Source organism: Netta rufina (genome assembly GCF_964035555.1).
Source record: "Netta rufina genome assembly, chromosome: 7".
Lineage (NCBI taxonomy): Eukaryota > Metazoa > Chordata > Aves > Anseriformes > Anatidae > Netta > Netta rufina.
The window spans coordinates 5905661-5928752 of NC_140130.1; the positions used below are offsets into that span (position 1 = coordinate 5905661).

Sequence of the window (23092 nt, forward strand, 5' to 3'; positions counted from 1 at the left end):
CAGCTTTTAGGGATGAGTATTGTCTAGCTGTGGTTTTTCCCCTCCAACTATGGCATTTGCAATAGTCCCAAAGCATAACACTAATGAAAAATCAAAACTCTAAATGAGAAGTCTTTTCATTAAGGATTTTTAATTTAAATAGGGGCCTCTGTATATATCTCAATCAATTTAAATTAGTAATCTACTCACCTTCCCTAATTCCTATTATTAGCATGTCAAGTTTGACAGAAACCACGAGGGTACGTTCAAATGGATTAGCAACTTTGTTCAGCGAAAGCCCCCCTGTGGTCTGGGGCACAGAGGACAAATCCTGGGACTTGAAAACTTTATTTAAATAAATTGTCACAGATAACCAGAATAGGACATGAACAGACTTCAAAATAATTAAACAAAAACATTACATGCAACACGTGTCAAACAGGAAGATGTATGTTCCATTCTGGAGAGGACCCATGGAAGTCATTTGTAAGGAGCAAATACATAAGAGCTCACTTTGGGCAGTTCCCAAAGGACTCCCACGACCTTCAGGAGCTCTGAAGAGTTAAAATGCACATTGCTGAAGGTGCAATGCACTTTTCAGTGTACAAAAAAAAAAAAAGTTTTAACTTGCCACTACTTGTAACAAGCATGATTTTAAGGAGCACCTTTCAGCTACAATGTTTTTCTAGTTTCTATGAAAGTTACAATCATTTTTGAATCAACTTCTTGTGCTGTATTTTGAAGCACTTCTTAAAGAACTTAATAAATAAAAATCCTTAAACTACTGGCCGTTCTAACTTCAGGTTTGTGTTCAAAGAATTTGAAGAAACACTGGTTTTCCATGAAAGCACCTACTTTCAATCATTTAACGTCAAACAAAGAAATCCTTTAAGGTTACCGACTAGCTTTGCCTTGCGCTACTCCTGTGAGTCACAGCAGCTCCCCAATGCCTACGTTTATGCAGCAATCATCACCACTGCAGATCACTGGTACAGGTGAGTGACACGTGCAGCCTTCCACCACTAGTGTTAGAAGAACCCTGCGCTTTGCCAACATTTTAGTACATTAGTCGCACCAGACAAGCCATGCTAAGCAAACGTGCTAGCTTCCACTTCCGCTACCACTAACATCTAGAAATACTTTCTATTTCAGATGACCACATGCTTTGTTATAAGACAGCTTGGTTCACTCCAGGCCATTCTCTTCTAAAGAGAGACTAACAAAAACGTTGCGCAGAATCCTTATTTGCCCCACACGGAGAGATGAAGCACAACAGCGACAGAACAGACTTCCTTGGACTGAGTATACCTTCGGAAGACGTTCCCCTTACCTCTTAGAGACTCTGTAATGTGCTGTGGTCAGTTTCCCAGTCTCGGGGTCATGAACAGTAGCACGGCTCAGCTACAAAAAGAGAAAGGACAAGGGCTTACCCACCTAGTAGGCTGCTTTTTTGCCAAGCCACAGGTGTTTGAAAGGGTTCCGATTGGTCTGGATGGTATGCAATGCTCTTAAATTAGCAATATTTGAACGGCAACAGAAGCTGTAGCTGCCATGTCCAAATCAAAACAAATTGGTTGGAAAAATTTGGTTAGATTGTCCTTTCACTTTTTTCCTCCTTTTTTATTTTTTACTTTTTTCCTTCAGAGACTTCCTGCAAATAATTTATGATGCTGAGTTTCACAGACAGTTCCTCTTCATGCAGAAGTTTAAATCCATTGAGACTTTTGGTGTGACGCAGAAGGAAGGCACAGCCAATCTTTAATCACCACTAATGAAACAGGAAGGGTTGTCAGGAGGTGGGGATGACAGTTTCTTTTTTATAACCAGCCAGGTTTTCTCCTGAAGCCCATTTTGGAACACATTTGTTAAATTCAACACTTGACATACTTTATCAACAAATTGGAAGGAATGGGGAGCCCAGTGAAAAACAGGCTTGCTTTCTACCAAATCAGCAGCAGGTAGAAGAGCCCAGGTAGGACTCAGGAATTGTACTGGACAGTGATATTCTGTGTGATTAATGAACATCCGTTGAGTGTGCCGCTGCAGCTGCCATGCACGTGGCAATGACTTCAAGCATCTCTTATATCTGTAAAGGCACTTGAAGTGGGCTGCTAGATTTTGCAGAGGAAAGGACAATTTTGGGCTGTTGAGACCTGCAACGGGAAAGGGAGTATAAAGAAAATGCAGAGTCCACACTGAAGGTTCTGTAGCATCGTATATTTTGGACAATGAATTACAGACCTATTTCTTGTGTATTTTATCATTTGAGAACACACACTGAGAAGGTGACCCAAAAATAATAATCATCATCATCAAATATACCCCCAGAACTTCTAGCTGAAGGAAAAGACTGAGAAACTCAGCAGTAACAGCCTGTTACAGGATCTGCATGTAATAAAGCGGTGGACTACAAAGCCAAAGTTGTCTTTTTAGACCACCTCTTTCTTCCCCATAATGAGCAGAATCTACGTACTCATTACAGGCCCAAAACATCTGGCATAGAGCTCTCTTACCTTTTGCTAATTCTGTAATGTGCCGTCTCCAAGGCTCCTGTTATGGGGTTTGAAATGGTGGCTCGCCTCAGCTGTGAAGCGAACCATCAGAATAGTTGCATTACAAAGCACATACTGCATCACAGCAATCCGACCATTCAGAAGCCTAGGGGGAAATGTCACACTAGGCCCCACGCAAGCCACCCGGTCACCACCTGCGGTGGTTTGTCTTTTATGGAGTGGGGGTAGGAAGTCACAAAGCCATGACAGGGCAGGACGGGGAGTCTCCGCTTTTACTAAAAGAGAGTTTGAGTTGTTTGTTTGTTTTTTTTTTTTGTTTTTTTTTTTTTTTTTTAAAGTGTGTGTGTGTGTTATATATGTATGTGTGTATACATACATATATTTCAGAGCATTAGAGAAGATCAACTTTTCCAGGAAATAATGTTTCCACTTCTGGAGCAAGAAGAGCAGCTGTCTGAATAAAATAAACTAGAAACTTTCATTTTCTTCATACTGCAACAGCTGCTGGAAACAATTCAGCATTATGACACTCATACAATCGGTCCTTTGTTCACACTCTGTCCGGTGCATGTAAGATGAGTTTTACAGTTAACTTGATTGCAGCATTGCTTGGAGTCTTGTATAAATGAAAGACAAATAAAACCCTACCTTCTGAATCTTTCTGTACCAGTCTCAGCACTGAGGTGAACTTCTTTAACACTGACTGCTAACAAAAACAACTTGCTACGTGTATTTTACATTTAGGTTGTGTTCCTACATTACAGAGAGTGAGATTCTTGGCTCAAGGCTTTACCCTGCCCTTTAATGCACTCCATTTACTGGACACCATCCCTTCTGTTAACACTGATCAAGAACCTTAGGTGCACTATTTTATTTTGCTCTTGTAATGTCAGGCACTCTCCATACTTTGGGAGAAGTTCCACATTTCAGTGGGCTCTAGGCTCAACACAGCGTACCAAGTAATATTTTTCTGTTGTTAAAAAAAGTAAAGCAGGGCCTTTCCTTCCCTACTGACAGGAACAGGTATTAAGGACTCTTCACATGCAGCCTCTCCTCTCATCACGTGCAGACACATATAGGAATCAAGTCACAAACTGTGATTCCAGAGAGACTCCCAAGGTGAATAATAAGCCTTCCTCCTGCCAGCTTATGCCAGAGCAGCAGAAGGCTGGGCACAGATTATGCAGCCGTGGCTTTTGAGAGGCGGCAGTAGAACATCCCTGGCACCAGGAAGGCAGATGACAATCTTTCTGCCTCAAAAACACAATCCTCCTGCTGCACTGGTTACTGAGCCCTACAAGGCCTCGGCCGTAGGAAATATGTGGAACACTAACAGCAGAAAAATGCTTTCACATAACTGAACTGTGAATCTGCAAGTCTTTGCCACAAGTTGAACATCTGATAGGAAGACAAGCATCTTGGCCAGTCCTGATGTTTAAAGTCACCATGTGTTCAGAGCTCCTTACAGGCTTTATTTTCAGTGCTAAGCCTTACTTCTACGCCATAAAGATGATTCAGTCACATTCCACAGACGTAATTGTCAGAGCTTTTGCAGCAATAAAGGGGCTTAATCAGCAACAGACAAACTGCAGCAAGGCTGCCTGCAGGAGGAGATGTTTTACAGGTTACTCATACTTCCTTATGGTTCTGAATGCTACCTCAGAAATACAATGCATCAGCCTTTAGAAAGCTTTAAAATCTGCTTCTAGCTTCCTAGTACTCAGTGTGGTGACCAAGGGCAGCCCCATCTGTGATGTGCCTATGTGTAACTTACAGCTGCTTTACTTGGCAGCAGACCGAGGTAACAGTTTGTCCTGTATTTGATGTATTTATTCCCCCAATCTTCATTTGCTCAGCTCTCTCTGAACAAAAGACATTTAGGCTACAGAAAGGAGGAAAAATCTGTTTAGACAAGTTTAAATCTTATTTTAGAAGTAACTGGTAATTGGTAGAAAAACAAATCAAATTCACTAACTGCCTCCTAAATGTACATCTTGTGATGCACAGTCACGCCAGCTGGATACAGATGGCCACTCAGTTTCTTGTCCATGTTGGACACTCCTGTTTACTTTGACAGCTGATTTGGCCTGGCTTGTTTGGCCTTCAAAAACAAGAACCTTGGGATCTGGATTCAGAAATAGGATTTGATCAGCTGGAATTGTGAGTCAGAAGCAGAGCACAGCTGGCTAAGCATTGCCTTGTTAAAGCTCTTTCACTTGCAGGTAATCTCAGTCAATTTTACACTGAATGGGCTATTCGTTATTGTCTACACAGTAATATGGCATTCCAGGACCAGAGGAGTGCCTCCCTTTCCCTAGAAGACTCTCTTCTCCATGTTACAGCCCTGGCAACTACAGACTTTAAAAATAAAAGGAAGCCCATCAGATGCCAGGTACACTTCAAGGCAACCTAGCTGCAGGATGTTTGCTTTCCGTTAGACAACACTCTCCTCCTCATCTGAAACAGCATGCACCAAAATTGTGCTCACCAGAAGAGCCTGACAAGTCTGCACTGCTGTCACCTGGCTCTCCTAGCTACACAGAGTTTCCAGCTTCCCCAAGGTCTCCTATAAAGAGTATATCACCAAGAGCTACAAGGTGAGAAAAGCGATGTGTGAGCACACTGCACACACATCTGCATTCAAGAGGAGATGGTCACACTCGCACAGAAAACTACAAGCAGAACTCGAGATTCCAAAAGGCAAAGAAGTGTAAGGCATTTACCCTCGGCTTTGCTAGCTCTTTCACAGTTTCAATCTCTTCATCGGAAATGATATCAAGGAAGCGAACAATTCGAGGTTTGTCCCACTCGTCTTCCTGTTTGACGGGGCCCAGAATGTACCTAGGATTCCTGTTTCCATCATAGTAGCGGCAGAAGAGTCTTTTCTGTCTCCGAGGGGTCTGAAAGCAAGATGAAACAAGATAATCAGGAAACTTCCATAATATTGCTAACAAACATTAGATGAGAACAAGAGATTGGAGCAGTTCACATTCCCTACCTTAGTATTATGCTACAAAAGTAAGAGATGCTTTAAGCTTGAGAAATCAGTGCTTCAGGTAAATTAATATTACTCTGTAATGCTGCAGCAGGCAGTACTTTACACATTTAGTCCTATTAAAAATGATTTTGTCACTGAAAAAAACAAACACTTTCATTCGATACCATATATCAATCTAGACTCCCAACATCCACATTCAGTTAATTACAATTGTTTAGTGAATTTCAGTTAGCCTACAGTAATATTTTTTCTCTACTGGCCAGAAGGAAACAGGGAAGAAATCCAACACATGCTAATCCTCAGCTCTACGTACTCAGCCAACTGCTACAACAGCTTCCTTGCTTCCACGCCACATACAAACTCTGGACATTGTTTTGTTACGGTTGGTGTCATACATGTGAAAACAGTCTACTCCACTTTACCATTTTGAGACCCTCCCCACGGCACAGCATTTCGTACTTCCTTCTCTCAGGCAGGTAATCCTTTTTCTTAACCTCAGTTTCCTTCTCTGTCTGGTCTTCTGCATCTGTACTGGACTTATTGGCTTCTTTTTCTTTGGCCATGATATATTCAAAATATTTCATGTTCCCATTTGCTCTTTGATGCTCAGGATCTGTTGAAAAGGAAGCAGACCTTTGTCACTGGCAGGCCTACAACTTGCAAAGAAGCGTTCAGAAGAGGCTATTAACAAACCCAAACACAAGAGGTGAACACCACTGCTATTCAAACAGAAATCACAAACACCTAATCTGGTTTGAGAGCCCTCACAAGAAGAGTTAAAACTCTCAGATAGGCTGGAAGCAATGCTAGCCTGCAGTATGCACACATCCTTACTCATCACTAGAAAATCACCCAATGCACTGTCAGAGCAAAGCTCAGCTCATTCACAGCTAAGAAACTGCTCACTGTGAGGCTGGGATCCTCTGAGGCACAGGGGTCCGAGCACTAAGAGACCGGGGCTGGCCACTGCAGCCTATCTGATGAGGGAGGGAGAGATAAGGAAACAGCAACAGCCAGGCAGAGCCCAGACAGCATGACTGGCTTTAAACTCAACAAATTCCCTGATGGGAATTAAGAGTTCTGGTGACAAAGCTTCTGACAACCACTAATCTTACAAAAATTACTCCACTTCCCTAATAAACAGTTCTCACTAGCCTTTGCTGTAAAGATTAGGTTTAGCTCTAAATCTCCCAACCCATCCTTTACATAGGAAATCAGTGGAGTATTTACAGAAGCATGAATACCTTAGATATTTCATAAAATGCACTGAATCTTAGCCCACTGCACTGCATTCTGTATTTCTTATTTTTCCAAGTTTTTCAGCTCAAGTATGCTTGATTTGAATTTAAATAATTTGGAGAGATTTTGGTATTGGAAGGTGCATTGGTTGTGGAAGAGAGCAATCCTTAACCGTGACACTTTCTGACATGGTCATTTAGAATGTTATTGCCCATTTCAACTCAGAGCAAAATAAAACGTATGGTAATGTAACTCTTAGTTGACTGAAAACTACATTAAGATGTTAATGCTCAATAATAATCTATTCCAAAAGCACGTGTACAAGCCAGGAAGACCAAGAGTCCTCAGTACAAATCTAACAGATGCTCAGTCACAGAGCTAGACCTTGCTGAGCTTCAGGCCTCTTTTACATACCCAGTTCGAGAAGGCGTTTGGTGAGCATCATTGCTTTGCCCAGATCCCCCTGCTGATACACGGCGTAACTCAGGTAGTCCAGAATGTAGACCTTATCTGCAGAAGACACTTCTCCCTCATCCAGCTGCTTCAGAGCTTGTTCCATCCAGAGCTCGGTGTGGTAATAGTCAGCCTCTGTGTACGCAATCTTTCCCAGCTCAAAGCAATCTTCAGCTGTTAAAAAGGATTTGTGCTTTACACCTGTATTTGAAACAAAACAAAACTAATGATTTCCACTGAATTCAGGATCACTCCCCAGAGTTACATTCAGTTATTTCCTATTCTTCACGGCACAGTTTATTGCTGTTCCTGTTGTGGTCTTCAGCATCTCCCTTTGGTGACAGCTATTTGTTGAAGACTCAATTTAAGCATTTAAAACCTGTAAACCCTTGACAGAACACGTAATTGGCTACATGCAGTTTTCCATTGCCAGGAAGCCAGCGACTAGCTAAATGTCTTTACAATTTGTGGAAAATAAAATAAATCCTCTTTCCTCAAAACACAAACCACTTTAAGCCAGAGTAATAGTAAGCTAAATAAGAAGTTCCCGACGTCTGTTTTCAATGGCATTGTATTATTGCTTTCAGAACATTCCTGAAGCACATGTTGTTAGCAACAACTCAGGGGAGGAAGAAAAAGAAAACATCCATAAACTCCCAGCTACTCAAGATTTTTGAAGTCAATGTTAGAACCATTTTAAGGGACCTCTGAAAGATTAAAGCACTAGCAAGCAAATTATAGATTCCTATTTTTGCCACTGTAGATGAAGGCCCATTGAAAAACCGAATTTCATCTTGTAAAAAGGAAACAAAAATACATGAGATAAAGTAAAAAAAGGAAACTAAGACAAGGAGGGACTAAGAAGGAATTTTTATTCTTGCCCAGGACCTGCCCAGAAGGAGCTAAAATTAAAATTCTGATTACATTTTAATCATCCTGAATTTCTAACAGCAGCTCTCACTGCTGTGTTCCAACAGGGGAATTCTTCTGTTGAAGAAATGCCTTAAGAGATGAAATAGCTGAACAGACAGTCCAACAAAAGGAATATCCTGCAGACCTTTGTTTCTGCTCACTAATTAAACATCTCGCGGTCCATCCTGGGATGGTCAGTGATTCCAGGTTTGAGCCTAAAGCCACCTGCAAGCTCTAAGATAATGCAAAGCTTAGGGAATTAGGTACAGTGCTGGTGTGTGCTCTCAGGGAGGCACAAAGAGATCCTCTGGAAAGAGTAGCAGGTTGCACAGTCATACCCTAGTACATTTAGGAGTGACATAACATCCACACCTGAAAAGGCAGCTTAGAATGGTGCTAAGAAAATATGCCCTAATAATTAAGATAAAGAAACAGCATAGCCTGTAACACACAACAGAGAATTAGTAAGCAATACAACAGTAGTTAAGATTCTGATCAAAACTTGGCCACCTAGCAACTGAAAATTCCCTGGGAAAGGAGACAAGGAGCACAAACAAGTGACTGTGTGGGATGTTTCTCTCTGTAATTTTAAAGGTGAAGAGACCAACCTATTTTCTTCTGTATTCTAGAGTTTTTGGGTTCTGCGATTACACTTTGTTATATGCAGTTTGGACAGCTCGTTGCCTCACAAGAAGCAAGAAAATACAGTCCACCCAAAGCATTTTGTCTTTATTTTTGGGCTGTTTTAAAACAAACAAACAAAAAAACCCTACTTATTGTAGTAAGCTGAATCTGTAGCTCTTTGAGACAGTCTTGAACTAAACCCAAAAGCAAGGTTATACATCATAACATATAAAGCCAATTACCCTTAATTTTATTAGGCATCTGACCACAATGAGTGCTTGCAAAAACACAGATGGATTGTACAAAGCTGATATTTTGCCAGTTGGCACAATACTGGTTTTGAACAGAAGAAATTAGATTAAAAAGTAGCAGAGAAGATTCTTCTGGCAAGGAAGAAGAGTGTCCTCTACGTATAGAGGACATACCAAAGTAACCTTTGCTAAAGGTTACCTTGTTAAGCTCAGGTTCTTTGCATGCATATGATAACGGTCCCTGTCTTTGTTTTTCAGTTTATGAAGCTTAAGTTCAAAGAAACAGAAGTTCTGACCTGATAGGCCCATATTTTCAATGGGAGGGACAGGGATATTAAACAATAGAGTTATTGTTAAAATACATTGCATTGTGCAACAAAACATGGTATCTGCCACTGCCCAACTACTTCAACACAAGGAAAATACTCAAGCAAGCATACTGATTTCTTATTAAAACCTATTAATGCTAATTTATCTTACCGTAACTAGAAGGAAGATGCAGATTTTTTTTAAAGAAATCTTCAAGTTCTAGCACAAGCAGAAAATCAGCATGTGATTAGTGTGACAGAACAGAGTGTAAATTCAGAATGAAGCCTGCATCCTGTGAAGGGCATTTCAGCCCCATGAACTCTGAGTGCGGGCATGAAAAAGCCCAGCAGGCAGGGAAGCCACATAGCTGTAGCTTCTGACAGAACCGGCGCAGCAGCGGACCTGACAGGACACCAGAGCGGGTCAGGCCCTCCTGGGTGCCTCTTTACCAGCACGGCCTGAAGCGACAGCTTCCTTTCTCTTGATGTGTGGCAAATTATAACTTACACCTACATCAGCCAACAGTCAACAAGCCACATCACACCACATTTCATAAATTATTAGCTAATTCAAAAGCTTCCTGCTGCTACCTTCACACAGCATAGTCAAACAAGACGGAACACAGTGAAAGGATTTGTCATCAGCACCCTGAGCACAAGTTCACAGTGCGTTCTGCAAATTATGCCTGTGACTCTTACCTGGGAGATTTCCTCTTGAGAGGGTATCTGTATCTAAATTATATGTGTCTTGAAGCCGCAGGAGGGCTTTTGCTGCACCAGTCTGATCTTCATCATTTGGGAAGAACTGCCGCTGGATAGTCATGTTGGAGATAAAGCCTGAAATGACAGGGAAACACTTGGCCTTCTTTGTCCTAGGAATTCTACGAACGTGATGCACGAAACAACTCCCTCCTCCAGGGAAAGCTAACATTTAAGGAAAGGCCATTAGCCTTACACAGCACCAAAAAACACTGAAAGTTTGTTTCCAAAGAACAGGAGTACTGCTCAGGTTCCACTCAGAAACTATTTTTATCTTAACATGGAAAAAAAATTACACACAACAGAAAGACCACCCCCACCTGGGGAATGTTACCAATGTTATATCTATAGCTTTTGTAACCATTCCATGCAATCTGCCTCTCAAAAGGCTTTTCATTCAGTAATATTGAATTTAAAAACAATTTAGGATGCAAAAAATAAACTGTATGAAGAGTAACCATGTAAAGATTAATGCTGGTCAATATAAAGATGAAAAACAAAGATGCTGACATCTAACCTCAAACAGCTTTTCACAAGACTTGAGGCAACTAACAGGCACTAGGAAGCCAACTGCTTTCTGGGGACTTGGGCATTAATGTGCTTACACAGAAACTTGAGAAAACACACAAAGGTTTCTCAAGAGCCATCTTCACACTATCCTGAACTGAACTGGAAACACATTTCAGCACTGCCGTTTTTTAATGCATGAGTTTGCTTGTCAAAATAAAGCAAAGGAACAACCAAAAGAAAAACTTAAGAGGTTTGGAAGCTTCTTTAAAGAAGCATTAGGGTGATGTTTATGGAATGAAAGACGAGCAGGTTGCATGAAGTGAAACACTATTCTCTTTCGGGACCGTTGCCTGGTCATTAATCACATGCAGCTATCTGCCCTGCTACAAAAGGGCCCCATTTCTTGCTGGTGAATGTGCGTGCAACCTCTGCTGCTGCTTGCAGGGCCCTGCAGCAGAGCTGACACATTACCCTCTCCTCTGGGGGAGAGCTGCCCCAGTTTCCCCCTTCTGCTTTTGCACAGCCAGGAGGCCCACGGGCTGCTTGTGCTGTCAGGGGAAGCAGAACCAGTGTCTTGATACATACAGTCACCAACAGGAACGGCACGAGCAGTCAGCCCCAATGGCCTATGTCTAAACAGCCACTGACACCATTTTTTTTTTTTCTTCAGAAAAGTGACTTTGCTACTTGACTTCTTTGTCCCAAGACAAGTTGTATAACATTACCTCGCCAAGTGCAGTGCCAATAAACTGTCAAGTTCATCTAATATCCTCCAGTTGAAAAGTATGCCACATGACCAAAAGCAGACAAATTCAATTCCAATTCCTAGCAACAAAGCGCAACCACACAACACCTAGCTGCAAAACCATCCACAAAACAATGAACTAGCCACATTTATGATTTTTGCCCCATTCTTAATACTCCTTTTTAACTATTCAGGCTTGATAACGTTATCTGTTTATGGAAAGGTTTTGTACTTTAAAAAATACCATATCCTTCCACTCCTTTGCAGCCTTACTTCTACTATGCTCCGCTTCCCCCGGTATTTTCCCTTTTCCTCACAAATCAGTCAAAACAATCCCCTCCCCACTCAGAAGTTGGTGTACTGCTCCAGGCTTCTGGCCAGCAGGTGAGGCATCTTTTCAGTTGGCACATTCAGTCTCTCACAGCAACAACTGGGAAGCTGAATGCACTGAGTTCCTATCAGAGACTAACACTGGACTCTTCTGAAAGCTCCATGCTTCATTAATGTTTAACAAACCTACACCTGATGTTAGCTACTTGTTGAAACATTTGCATAGGTGAAATATAATAATTAGCCCAACTTCCTTGCACTAAAAATCTTGCTCATGGTCAACTGCTATTTTATGTCCTGTTGCCTACTGAAGAGCTTCTACTCTTATGCAGGAAAAGAGGCAGCAAAGTGTTTTCCACACTAATTCAGATTTGTTCCACAAATGCTCAGTCTCTGCCAACATTCAGGTTTCACACCATCACACCTTAACAACACCGGGCACGTCAGCAGCAACAGCACTTGACCATACCCAAAGACAACCCCCGCTGTTTTGCACTCAAAAGAGGTTTTTCCTCCCCCTTTTATCTTTTCCATGGAGTTGTCAGACTTACAGATGAAACTTTCTAACAGACTAGTTTCCTGGAAGCGTACACAAAGCAAGCCCTGGTACCTTGCAAAATTTGAAGCCTCCAAAGAGATTACTCAGGTTAAACACTCCAGTTTACCTAACTATTTGTAGAACTCCAATGACAGCACACTGATAGCAAAATGGCTGGACTGCTAGGAATTTTTTTTTTAAACATTTTTTATTAAAGCATCTCAAAAGCAGACTTATAAATTTAATTCAGAACATTACCTGTGAAAGACATGGTCCAGTAAGTTCAATTATAATGTGATTGTTGCTTTTACTACACGCATACTCACCATCTGACATGTCCTTCAGAACCAGGCTCTCCAGCTCACCCCACTCTGTGTTGAGCCGTTTCATCAATTTGAATGCATTTACAGGATGTCCCAAAAACCCCTCTGGGTCTTTCGTAGCAGTGTCTGTCAGCTGATCTAATTTCTCTGCCCATCTACAGTGAAAATACATATTCATTAAAATCTGTTGTAAAAAGCCTGACAACAAAGTCGATGTCAAGCCATGCAGCAGTCTTGGCTAATAAAAATCCCAAATTGCAAGCTTTCACATTTTCTGTATTTAAAGCACTTCTGGAATGAACACAAGGGCACCTTTTTTTTTTTTTTCCTTTAAATCTTCTTTAGGGACAGCCTAAATCTCAGGCTCAAGAACTTGGGTTTCTATTTTTGCATATTACAGAATCACCTAGGAGAATCACCTAAGAGACCTCCAAGATCACCTAGCCCAACCTCTGACCTAACACTACCAAGTCCCCCACTAAAGCAGATCACTGAGCTCTACATCTAAACATCTTTTCAACACCCCCAGGGATGGTGACTCAGCCACTTCCATGGGCAGGCCATCCCAATGCCTTACAACCCTTTCAGTAAAGAAGTTCTTCCTAACATCCAACCTAAACCTCCCCTGGGGCCACTTTAGCCCATTCCCCCCAAAAAGAAGCACTCACACAGCCCCTGAGAATCAGCAAGAGCTGTTTATTGCCAGGACACCTTGCAGGCAAGCCTGCGGGATGTCCATGGTGTTTGGTGGCTCCAAGCTAATGCTTGTGATGGAGCCTGAGCTACGAGCAGGGGGCTTCACCGCACTGCATGGCTGTCCTCGCACACAAGGAGGCCTGCTGCTCGCCTTGCTCTTCTCGTCTCCTTCCTGCCGCCCCAGCTGGCAGTCAGAGGGCCCAGATGCTCAGCGAGTGCTGGGCCAGCTGCAGGGGGCCTGTTTTATAGGGCCTGCAGCAAAGTGGTGGCCACGGTGGCCTCAGCAAGCCTCTGCGATGGAGTGGCCTATGCGTGGCCAAAGGTGGCTGTGCTGGGAGCGGCCTGGAAAATGCCCTCCCGGGGACAAGGAGGAGGGTTGGGGGGCTGAGGGCCCCTTTTCTGGGGCTGGCTCCCCGGGGCCATTTGGCTTGCCAGAGAGAAAGGCTGCCCCTTGGCCACAGGGACTGCCCTGCACCTCCCAGCCTGTGCCCTGGGTTTATTTTTAACACTGCTTTTTAGGGAATTTCATCCCATTCTTTATGGAGAAGAACAGAAGCAAGGTGCATCTCCAGCACTAATTCCCACCTGCGCTTTGTGCTCCGAGTGAAGAATTTCTTCCTCAAGTCACATCTCATCTAAATCTCCCCTCCATGTGCTCAAAGCCATTATTCCTGGTTCCATGGCTACACTCCCCGACAGAGTCCCTCTCCAGCTTTCTTCTAGGCCCCTTTTATGGGTAAGGTTAGGTGGCCAAAATGCAGGACCAAGCAAACTGCAGCCTCCTCTACCTGGTTCCACACGTTCCACATGACATTTTCCAGCTCAGGCTCTAGCCTCTCATTAGTGTAACAGAATCATGAAGGCTGGAAAAGACCTTCAAGATCGTTTGGTCCAACCACATCACCCACTAAACCACGTCCCTACACACCAGCTCCAACCCCTTCCTTGAACACCCGCCAAGAACAGTGATGCCACCATTTCCCTAGACAACCTATTCTAATGCCAGCAGAGCCATTATAAATTTTCAAGCAATGAAAATTTTGAAAACGTTCATTATGTATTCTCAAGCAATACCAAAGCACATTTATCCACATTTTAATAATTTTTTGTAAATGTACTTGACTTCTAGACACGTGCTCTTCAGTCTGTGGTAAGCACCACTGCCTTCCACACTGTAAACTTGCATTAAAGAACACGTAGCTGTCAGGATCTCAGATGAGGAGCCCAGATCAAGTTTCTGGTGCTATAATTCTAAGAGTGCGAACCTCTCTCACTCTTCCAGTGATATGATCCATCCACAACCCCAACACACTCTGCAATGGGCAAGCAGCCATTGTTGCCCGCCTCCAAATAACCCAGCTTCCCCTCCCTGCCCAAAACAAAGCTGACCTACAACATGAAGACAAACAACAAAAGCCCATCTGCTGTTCTTGTCAGCAGCAAAGTGGCTGACATGGTTCCCTCCCAAACAGTATGCTCGCAGCGCTCCTGTGGAGCGACCGCAGCTTCTGGCAAGCTGAAGGCTGAAGAAAATAATTTCAACAACTTGCCCATTCACATTGCACACGCACAATCCCATTGTACATCTTCCACTGCATGATGATCAAACCTAACAACGTGCTGAAAGTCCCTGCAACTGTCCGCCACAACCACAAGGCCACGATTTCTTTCACGTAGTCTCGTTTCACATAAACCTCAACCGCAAGCCACCCACAAGGTGTGAGCCATCCTCCCCATCTCAGTGGATTACCAGCTTTCAGCAAGTTTATTTAAGTCCACGCAAGCTACCAATGTCCTTGAGCTAAAGCACAGAGCCCAACCAACTCAAAAGATGCTGGCATTTTTTTCAGCTTCTCTCTGACAGTTATTTCAATTTTTTCTCCCCTGAGAGCAGCCACCTCCAATATAATAAAAACAGAGCTGTGAGGCTTACACGATAAGCTATATTTACATAGTTTTGTTATCCAAACTTCATGTTCCCAGCTGTAAAGAATATACTTATGACATTCCAAACCTGTGAGCAATTCCAACTCTGTATTTTAGGTGATAAAAATAAATGCAGTCTGACAGATCTACCTTTCCTCCTGGATGGCAGGATATAACCCAAAAAGGCTAAAATAAAATTCATGCATCTACCTAAAATGGCTTAATCACCCTCACTGCAGATTTATACACATTTTTGAAAGCCAGGAAACCATCCTGTTCTGCAATACAAAAACTTTATTTCTAACTCCGATAAAATCTGAGATATCATGCATTTTACACTTAAATCAAAATATAGCATGTAGAAGGAGACTGTTCTTGTAGTGGGTTTTTGGTATTCATTGGTTCAGCACTCGTGGGCAATACGGCCACCCCAATGCTGATTAGAGCTTTTACATCTGGCGTATGTGTCAGTGCAGCCCTTGTAACACTCACTCCTGGCTTTGTTTCCAGTGAGCACATCGTCAGGAAGAACTACTTCCCCTTGGGGACTACATGCAACCTTGGGGACTACATGCAACCAGGAGCTCTGAGGTGAAGACACCATACAGAAAGCAGGTTGATCAGATTTCACCATCAGAAAGCTCCATAAAACAAACCTATGGCTTGGAGATCACTTAGGACAAAAAACAGGAAAAGCTTCTAGTTCAATCTTTGCCTCAGAGGCAAAATTCCTCAAATTTAACGAGCCTTGAGAAACACTTTTTACATAAGGGTGGACTCAAATTATTAACTATTAGCATTACGAAACAAGCTGCTTACTTTTTGATCTGTTCCAGCTTGCTTTCTTCTGCCTTGATGTAGTCTTTTAGTGATACCACCAGATCTTTTTCTGTATTAATTAAGTCTGTCATATGACCTAGAAAAAGGAAGAACAGCATGGTTAGACAAGGAGAAACAAAAAAAAAAAAAAAAGGAGAACTTAGATTAGAGGAGTTCCTCTCTTCTGCTTTCTCCCTTTCTTCCTTTCCCAAAGTCCTTCCATATTTATTTAAGTAATCCTGAAGGACTATTTGAGTAAAGCTTCTTGCCAGTTTTTTGAAAGAAGAAAATCTCACGTTGGACAAAACTTGTTGCCATGGCAATTAGCATAATATCACATATTTATTATTAGAACTAATTCAGGATTCATTTGGAAAAGGAAACAGTTTGCAACAGAGTAAGCTTTTATCTGAGCATACATAATGTAGAGCAAATAAAGACAAAACTAAGGAAATATACAAAGACTTCATCTTTGATACACAATACTAACCCAGCATTTTATTTTTAAGATTACTTGCATGACATTGATGGGACCTCAGGCAGACTTTTTTATTAGTTAATAGCTGCTTCATGTCCTGCAAGCAGGCAGCCAGCAGGTTCCCCATGAAGCGATGCAGCTGTGTCACACGGCATCAGGACACAAAAAAAGAGTACGCTGACAGACAGGTATCATTAGGTACCTTCAGCAGTTGCTTTGCTTGCTTCTATGTATCTGCAACAGTCGGCACCAATGTTTTGTCTGTAATTTACTACCCATGGGAATATGTAACGAATACAAAGCCTACCCTTGGTCATCAGACTGACTGGACCAACTGAATTCAAAGCATCTTTCTCTCAAAGGCAAGAAGTCAATCAGGTCCTGAGAACTAGGAAGTGGATTTGGTTCTGTACCAATTAAAGCTCCGTTAACACATCCCCGCAGGATCAGCTTTGACAGCCATCAAGAAATTCTTTCACCCACAGCACATAGACCGAGGCATGTCTCACCAATGGAAGTGAAGAAGTCCGTATGGGCATAAGAAAAAGGCAGCAGAAATCCAACAGCTATAGAATACCAAATCTTGGGGAATGCCATGGCCATAGGTCAACAGCTGTCACCTCACCACGGACCTACAAAAGAAACAAAGTAGGTAAAGCATCACTCTTTACCCCAAATTTGACTCTGCCTCTGGAAGAGACAGCTTATTCCCTCTGGGCTGCCCCTAGCTCTCAAGGCAGCAAAATTCAGCAGCAGTTCCACCCTTGATAAGCTTGAGCACGCACAGCAGCTCCCAAAGAGGGCTGACACCGTTCTGCAGACTTGCTGGTGCTTTTGGATTTTGTGGCAAGAGATGAAAGAAGAGCTTGGTGACAGGGCCTTTCCAAGCATTCTTCATCATTTTGCCATCTGTGACACACTACAGACAGAGCCAGGGCTGCTTCACAAAGACCACAAAAATCTCAGGACAGCTAAGAGCAGGCACTCAAGGAAAATATCCTATCAAATAAAAACACATAATGACAAGTTTATCACCCAGGAAAAAAACAGTTGCCTTTGATCAAAGGAGGCCAGTGGAAGAGGCAGGAACAAGCCCCTGAAGAAGCAGCCCAGAGTGAGGCTGTAGCACACTCCTGCCCTTCAGCTGCCCGCTGTCACTACGCCAGCACCCCACTGAGAGCAGCCCCACCACGAAAGGTTTCCCCAGGGGCTGGTCCACAGCAGCCGCTGCAGGAGCCCAGGGCAGGCACACACAGGCAGCGCTCTCTCCCACGGACAGCTGCCAAGTTCACAGCCTTCCAAGAGCCTGAACCCTCACGACAGACCAGGATTTCCTCACTACTGAATGCTTTAGAAGTAATTAGGTTCTCTTGGAATTCACGAGATTTAGTTTTTTCCATATGCAAAAGTGTATTCTATCTCCTCAGCTAAACCAAAACGACCATATGTGCAAACAGAAACTGTTCTAGAGAAACTCTTCCAAAGGTAATACAATTAATGAAAGGAGGGGTGGGGGGGGGGGAAAGCAACATTCCAAAGTGGCTTGGCCTGCTCAGGGAGGAAAGCGATTCGCTTTTGGTTGAACTGACAGCACAAGTAGGGATCAACATAAAAGCAGTGTGCCGCTCCCACGTGGTGCAAACAAACTCAGGCCAGTGCCAAAGTCACACCTGAAGACAAACCATTCAAGCCCAGCCCTAAACACAATGAACAAAAATCCAACTCTGCAGGCGGCCTGTAATGCTTACCTAGCTGTCAGCATAGCCCGGGGCTGCTGATAACATCTGTACAACTCTAGTTATTTATCCTGTGACTAACGTGAGCCTCGTTAAACCTGGCCTCCAAGGGAGTAATTGCTCCAGGTTAACGGATCACATCCCAAAGTTTTCTTGCAGACAAATTTCTTCTCACTCTTTCCTTAAGGAAAGCTGTACCCATGCACACAAGGCCACTGTGCACACCTGCACTCTTACTACAAACCGCTTGATTCACATTTTGCTCTGCAGAGAGCTGAGCCTCCTGCTCATTCAGTAGGCACGCTAATGCATCTGTGAATCAATTACAAAGCACAAACAGTTCTACTACGCGGTAAATATTTGCTCACGCTATCAGTACTCAGAATTCATTGAGCTATTTGTTTACTGCGCTCAGGGAAACACAAGGAAGGCTCCAGGACATTACTTTTTACTATTAATCAATAGGAGCCCTGTTTCCTAAAACATAAACAAGTGACAAAATGAAAACCCAGCTGACGACAAGAGCTGACAAGAGCTACGTCTCCTCCCCTCCACCGCTCCCGGTGACAGTCTCCCACCTTGCACAACAGGAGGTTCCCTAACCAAAGCCTGTCCAAGCTTTGGGAATGCTTTTCCTCCTCTTTACAGCCTGTTCCAGCACTGGGCTGGCTCTGAACACTGTTCCAGCCCTCCTCCCTCCTGCCACCTTCACCGACACACTGCAGAAGAACGGGTGGCAACAGGCACAAATTGCAACAAGGGAAATTCTATTTAGGTACAAAGAACAAGTTCGTCACGGTGACAGCAGCTGAGCATGGGAGGAGGTCGCCCCAAGAGAAAGGATTGCCCATTCTTGGAAGAATTTCAAACTGCACAGGCCAGGCCTGCCTACCCTCCAAGCTCAAGAGAAGGTCAGACCAGATGACATCCAGAGGTCGCTCCCAATTTCACTCTTTATTTTGTTTTATTTTGTGTCTCCTGCGAGGCCTCAGAGTGCTGTAGCAGCTGTCAGCCACCCAAGATGACTTCCCTCCGGCCAGAATTCAGAGTTGGAAGCAGAGCCCAAGGCAGCGGCCAGCCAAGCGCTGGCTGCCCTAACAGCAGTTGCTAAGTAGCACGGCTTCCAAAACTTCTGCAAAAGGATCGGCCACAGGTTCCCAAATCAAAGAAAATAAAGCTCACTTAAGAAAGATGCTGGGAATCTCTCAAACACACAAGCTGCCAAATAAGTAGGCTTAATTTCTTCCTGTCAGAGGGATGAGAAGCCTCTCCATGTTATGGCTGTCTGGCTCTCCTCCTCAGCTGCGGCCCTCAGGCACACACAAAGATGGCATCTGAGCGTGGCGGAGAGGAGGAAACCTACTGCCCACACGCAGGATGAACGGCTCTGGGCCTGATTTCAGTGGGAGGCCGGCTGACAGCTTTCACACAGGAGATTCCTATGCCTCTGGGAGAAGTATGGTTGCTAAGCTTTGAAACAGTAAAATGTGACTGAGCATGAAAAAATGATTGGGGAAAACAAACAAACATGAAGATACAAGCAAAACAGAGCAGCAATGAGATGAATGACATTGCCACGCATGGCCCAGGATTCCCCAAACAGTAGGGATAGGCAACAAACATCATTTCAAATAATGAAACTTTAAGGTAGTTTTTTTCTGAGGACTTTTACAGATTTTGTCTCTGCTCTACAAGTGGAAACAGAGCAAAGAAAAAAAAAAAAAGAGTTTTCATGCAAAGAAAACTATAACTAGGGCTAACTACAGAGTGATAAAACCTCACAGCAACCAAAGCCATGCTGAAGAGATTGACCAACAGTACTTATTACACAGCTCTCCTCGCCATCCAAGAATTTTTTTTTTTATTAAGGTAAGAACCAAGTGACCTACTCTAATGTAAAAGTATCAGCTAAAGAGAGCTGAGACTGGGGGAGAAAAGGACAGTGCCACAAACAACCAACACTGCCCTCTGCAGCAAACCTCTCCTCTTCAAACAGGGACCAAACGTGAGCCTCAGGACAGGGCCTGCTCGGAAACACACCTCCAAGTGAAAGAACTTTCCCACAGTCCTTAGGTACCAAGTACCAAGAACATGCGGCTGTCAGCGTTATTTAACAGTCACAGTACAGAAGGTATCAGAATCCTGCTCCTTAAGTTCTCACACATTTTTAAATCCATTTTTGAAACAATGAGAAAACAGACTTTCTAGAATCACCGCTCCCGAAAGAACATGGCATTGCTTGCATGGCATGCATGGGTTCTTTTCAATTACAAAGTTGTAAGGTAAGTACTCCTTTCAATAAGGCTTCTACTGCTGTGTTGGTCCTTTTTACTGGCTGGCAGTACATCCGAAGGACTTGTTTCTGCTTTTATTTTGAAAGGAATATAAAGCTGCCACTATACCGCATCCCTAAGATGTTAATTATCAGATTTCTGCAAGACAGAAATTGTTCACTAGTACGTGTTGAGAATCAACATCCAAGTCAGTAACACTGGGGAGGTGTGTTAAGTTTCATTTATTATCTGCTTGAAGACAGCACTCTGAACAGTGCTGCTGGTACACAGATTTGTAAGCAGGGACTGGAAGCCAGTTTTTTTCTAGGTCTCTTGCACAGTAAGGCTGAATGGACACAGCCCTCCCAGAGCCCACTTGTTTTGACTTTGTGAGCCAAGACAACGAGCAGCGGCAGTGCAGCAGAGCATTTATCTTATTAGACACAACAAGCAGAAGGCTATCCTGCTATTTATCCTTCTGCTCAAGGATTAGCAGAGCATCTATAGAGCTAAGACATTTTCAGACACTGAGGGCGATTACAAAGAAAGCAGGAAAATCCCAGTGACCAACAGCTGAAACACATTAACAGATAAGAGCTCTTTTAGGCTGAATTTGGATCCCGGGTTGCTCAGCAGTAGCAGAAAGGCTGTTCCTCTCCAGGGGAACAGCGAGTCCATCCCGAGTTACTGGAAGAACTGCCCAGAAACACAGGGTGCAAATGACAAAGATGCTGTTTCAGCAGACTTTATTTACAGTTTTTCTTCTGTTAAACAGAGTTAATTCATAAAATAAGTTTTTTTTCAACACGTATATTCTGGCATATATTTCAATTTGTATATTTTTGGATGCATTCAAGTATATTCTATATTGGGACACTTTACAAAAAAACAACCAACTTTCTGTGTCCATATGTCAACGTGGAGGCAGAGCTCTCTCATCTTCTGTTTACCCTCCCACTTTTTCCACAGTGTCACTCCTAATTTGTCATTTACAGGTTTCAACCTGCACTGGGTATTTTCTAATCTAAACGCACACCTCAAAACCATAGCTGGGAAAGCTAGGCTTTAAAGGCCCTCCTCATGCAACCGTGTTTAAGCCTCGCCGGGTCTAATAGCTGCCTTCTCTTCTGGCTCCACGCACAGCTCTCGCTGTTCGTTAGCGCTGGCGTGGGAGAGGAGCTGAGCAGCAGTTCTGCCTCGCACCCCGCCTCAGCTGAGCCTGGAGATGACCCATCACAGACAGAGCCACCCGTCCATCAGCAGAGGGAACCACCCCGCGCCAAACAGCTGGTTTTTGCTGGGGGATGAGGCAGTGAGCACCGCTGCACAAGCTTTTCATGTGGTTTGCCAGATGGACCAGCCCATGTGAAGGGCAGAGATCGGAAGCTGCTTCTAACAGGGCAATGGTTCAAGAAACGGTGCAGCTTGCCCACAGCTAAATGAATTATCATCTAGGAGAGACTGATACCACAATCACTGCTGAAGTTGCAGAATTAATACTTTAAGTACAGGCAAATTCAGGCATATTCCTGTTGCTTTCAGTCCCAGGAAAACAAAGAAATCAGTACTAGTTCTGTCAGCATGTGACTAAGAAGCAGCACAGAGTACTCTAGGTCAAAATGAAATGATCTGTGGAATGGTCCAAGACATTTAAATGCATGCAGCGAGGATCCTGAAGTAGCAATGGGTGCTGAACAGCACAGTGGAGAACACCTCTTAGGCCAAAGGCAGGTCTCTGCTTCCCAAACCACCGGGGAAGTCACTGCCTTTCCCTCCCATCCCCACCAGAGCACTGTCTGCACACTTGGCTGAACAGCCTTTTGCCTCGGAAGAAGCTGTCAGTTACAAGAAGTAGATAATGTTAAACGCAGCTTCTTCCATCTGCCAAAGCCTCGAGCAGGGAATCTTTACCTATCCAAAAGAGGGGAACACTTCACAGCACCTGAGTGCCTCTGCAGCTCTTCTCCCTAATCCAGGGGGAAAAGCGTGCCAAGCGGGATGCTGGGCAAGCCTTTTCCTAACAGCAGCACCTTTTCTCTGCGAGCCTCAAATATCTTTCCTCCCCAAAATCGCCCAGCTTTGGAGGGGAGCTGTAATGAGACTTGCACATCCAACACGTTTATGCTCTCTTTATTCAAGAGCATCCTCAGGGTTCCACGTTGGACTTTTCCCTTCCAAGTTCGGTCCCACCGAGCTACCCGCTGAGGGTACAGCCTCCCAAGTCAGACACCCGGCGGGTTTCACGCCCAACGGCTGCCTCACCGCGGCCCAAAGCCGGAGAGAGGAGAGCCAACCGCGGCTTTACCCCCGGGCGGCGCTCACCACGCACGCCGCGCTCGGGCCCTGCCCCCCACACGGGAACTCCCCCGGGGGCGTGCGATCTCCTCCGCCGCCCCCCGTCCCTCTCAGCCCCGGGGCAGCCCGGCGGCGCCCTCCCGCCCCCCTCCGGAGGCCGCCGGCTCCCGTTGCGTAACGGCCGGCAGGGACCGGGACACCGGGGCGCCTGCCACGTATCGCCCCGCTCCCCTCCTCCCTCCCCGAGCCCGCGGCAGGCGGCGGGGCCTCACCTGCGGTCGCGGCCGGGCGCTGAGGGGCGGGCAGGGGCCGCGCGAGCTCTGCCAACGGCTGCCAACGGTCGCTAACGGCCGCTCGCCGCCGCCCGCCGCTTTTATAGGCGCGCGG

The 23092-nt window shown here is 44.3% G+C and overlaps 1 protein-coding gene across 4 annotated transcripts in view; it reads right to left on the reverse strand.

Moving 5' to 3' along the window:
- The window catches only part of P4HA1 (prolyl 4-hydroxylase subunit alpha 1), a 33354-nt gene extending 10262 nt beyond the window's left edge, over positions 1-23092 (reverse strand). For 2 of the 4 annotated variants that reach the window (XM_084289707.1, XM_084289709.1), the window contains exons 1-9: positions 22978-23092; positions 16911-17033; positions 15924-16020; positions 12486-12637; positions 9977-10114; positions 7144-7383; positions 5913-6103; positions 5216-5392; positions 1310-1380 (exon numbers count right to left, since the gene is read on the reverse strand). In XM_084289707.1, coding sequence (XP_084145833.1) covers positions 1310-1380; positions 5216-5392; positions 5913-6103; positions 7144-7383; positions 9977-10114; positions 12486-12637; positions 15924-16020; positions 16911-17004 — 1160 coding nt within the window. In that variant the 5' untranslated portion in view covers positions 17005-17033; positions 22978-23092. Of the gene's footprint in view, positions 1-1309; positions 1381-2492; positions 2564-5215; positions 5393-5912; positions 6104-7143; positions 7384-9976; positions 10115-12485; positions 12638-15923; positions 16021-16910; positions 17034-22977 lie in introns of all 4 variants that reach the window. The other 2 variants (XM_084289708.1, XM_084289710.1) reach the window with 1 other exon arrangement.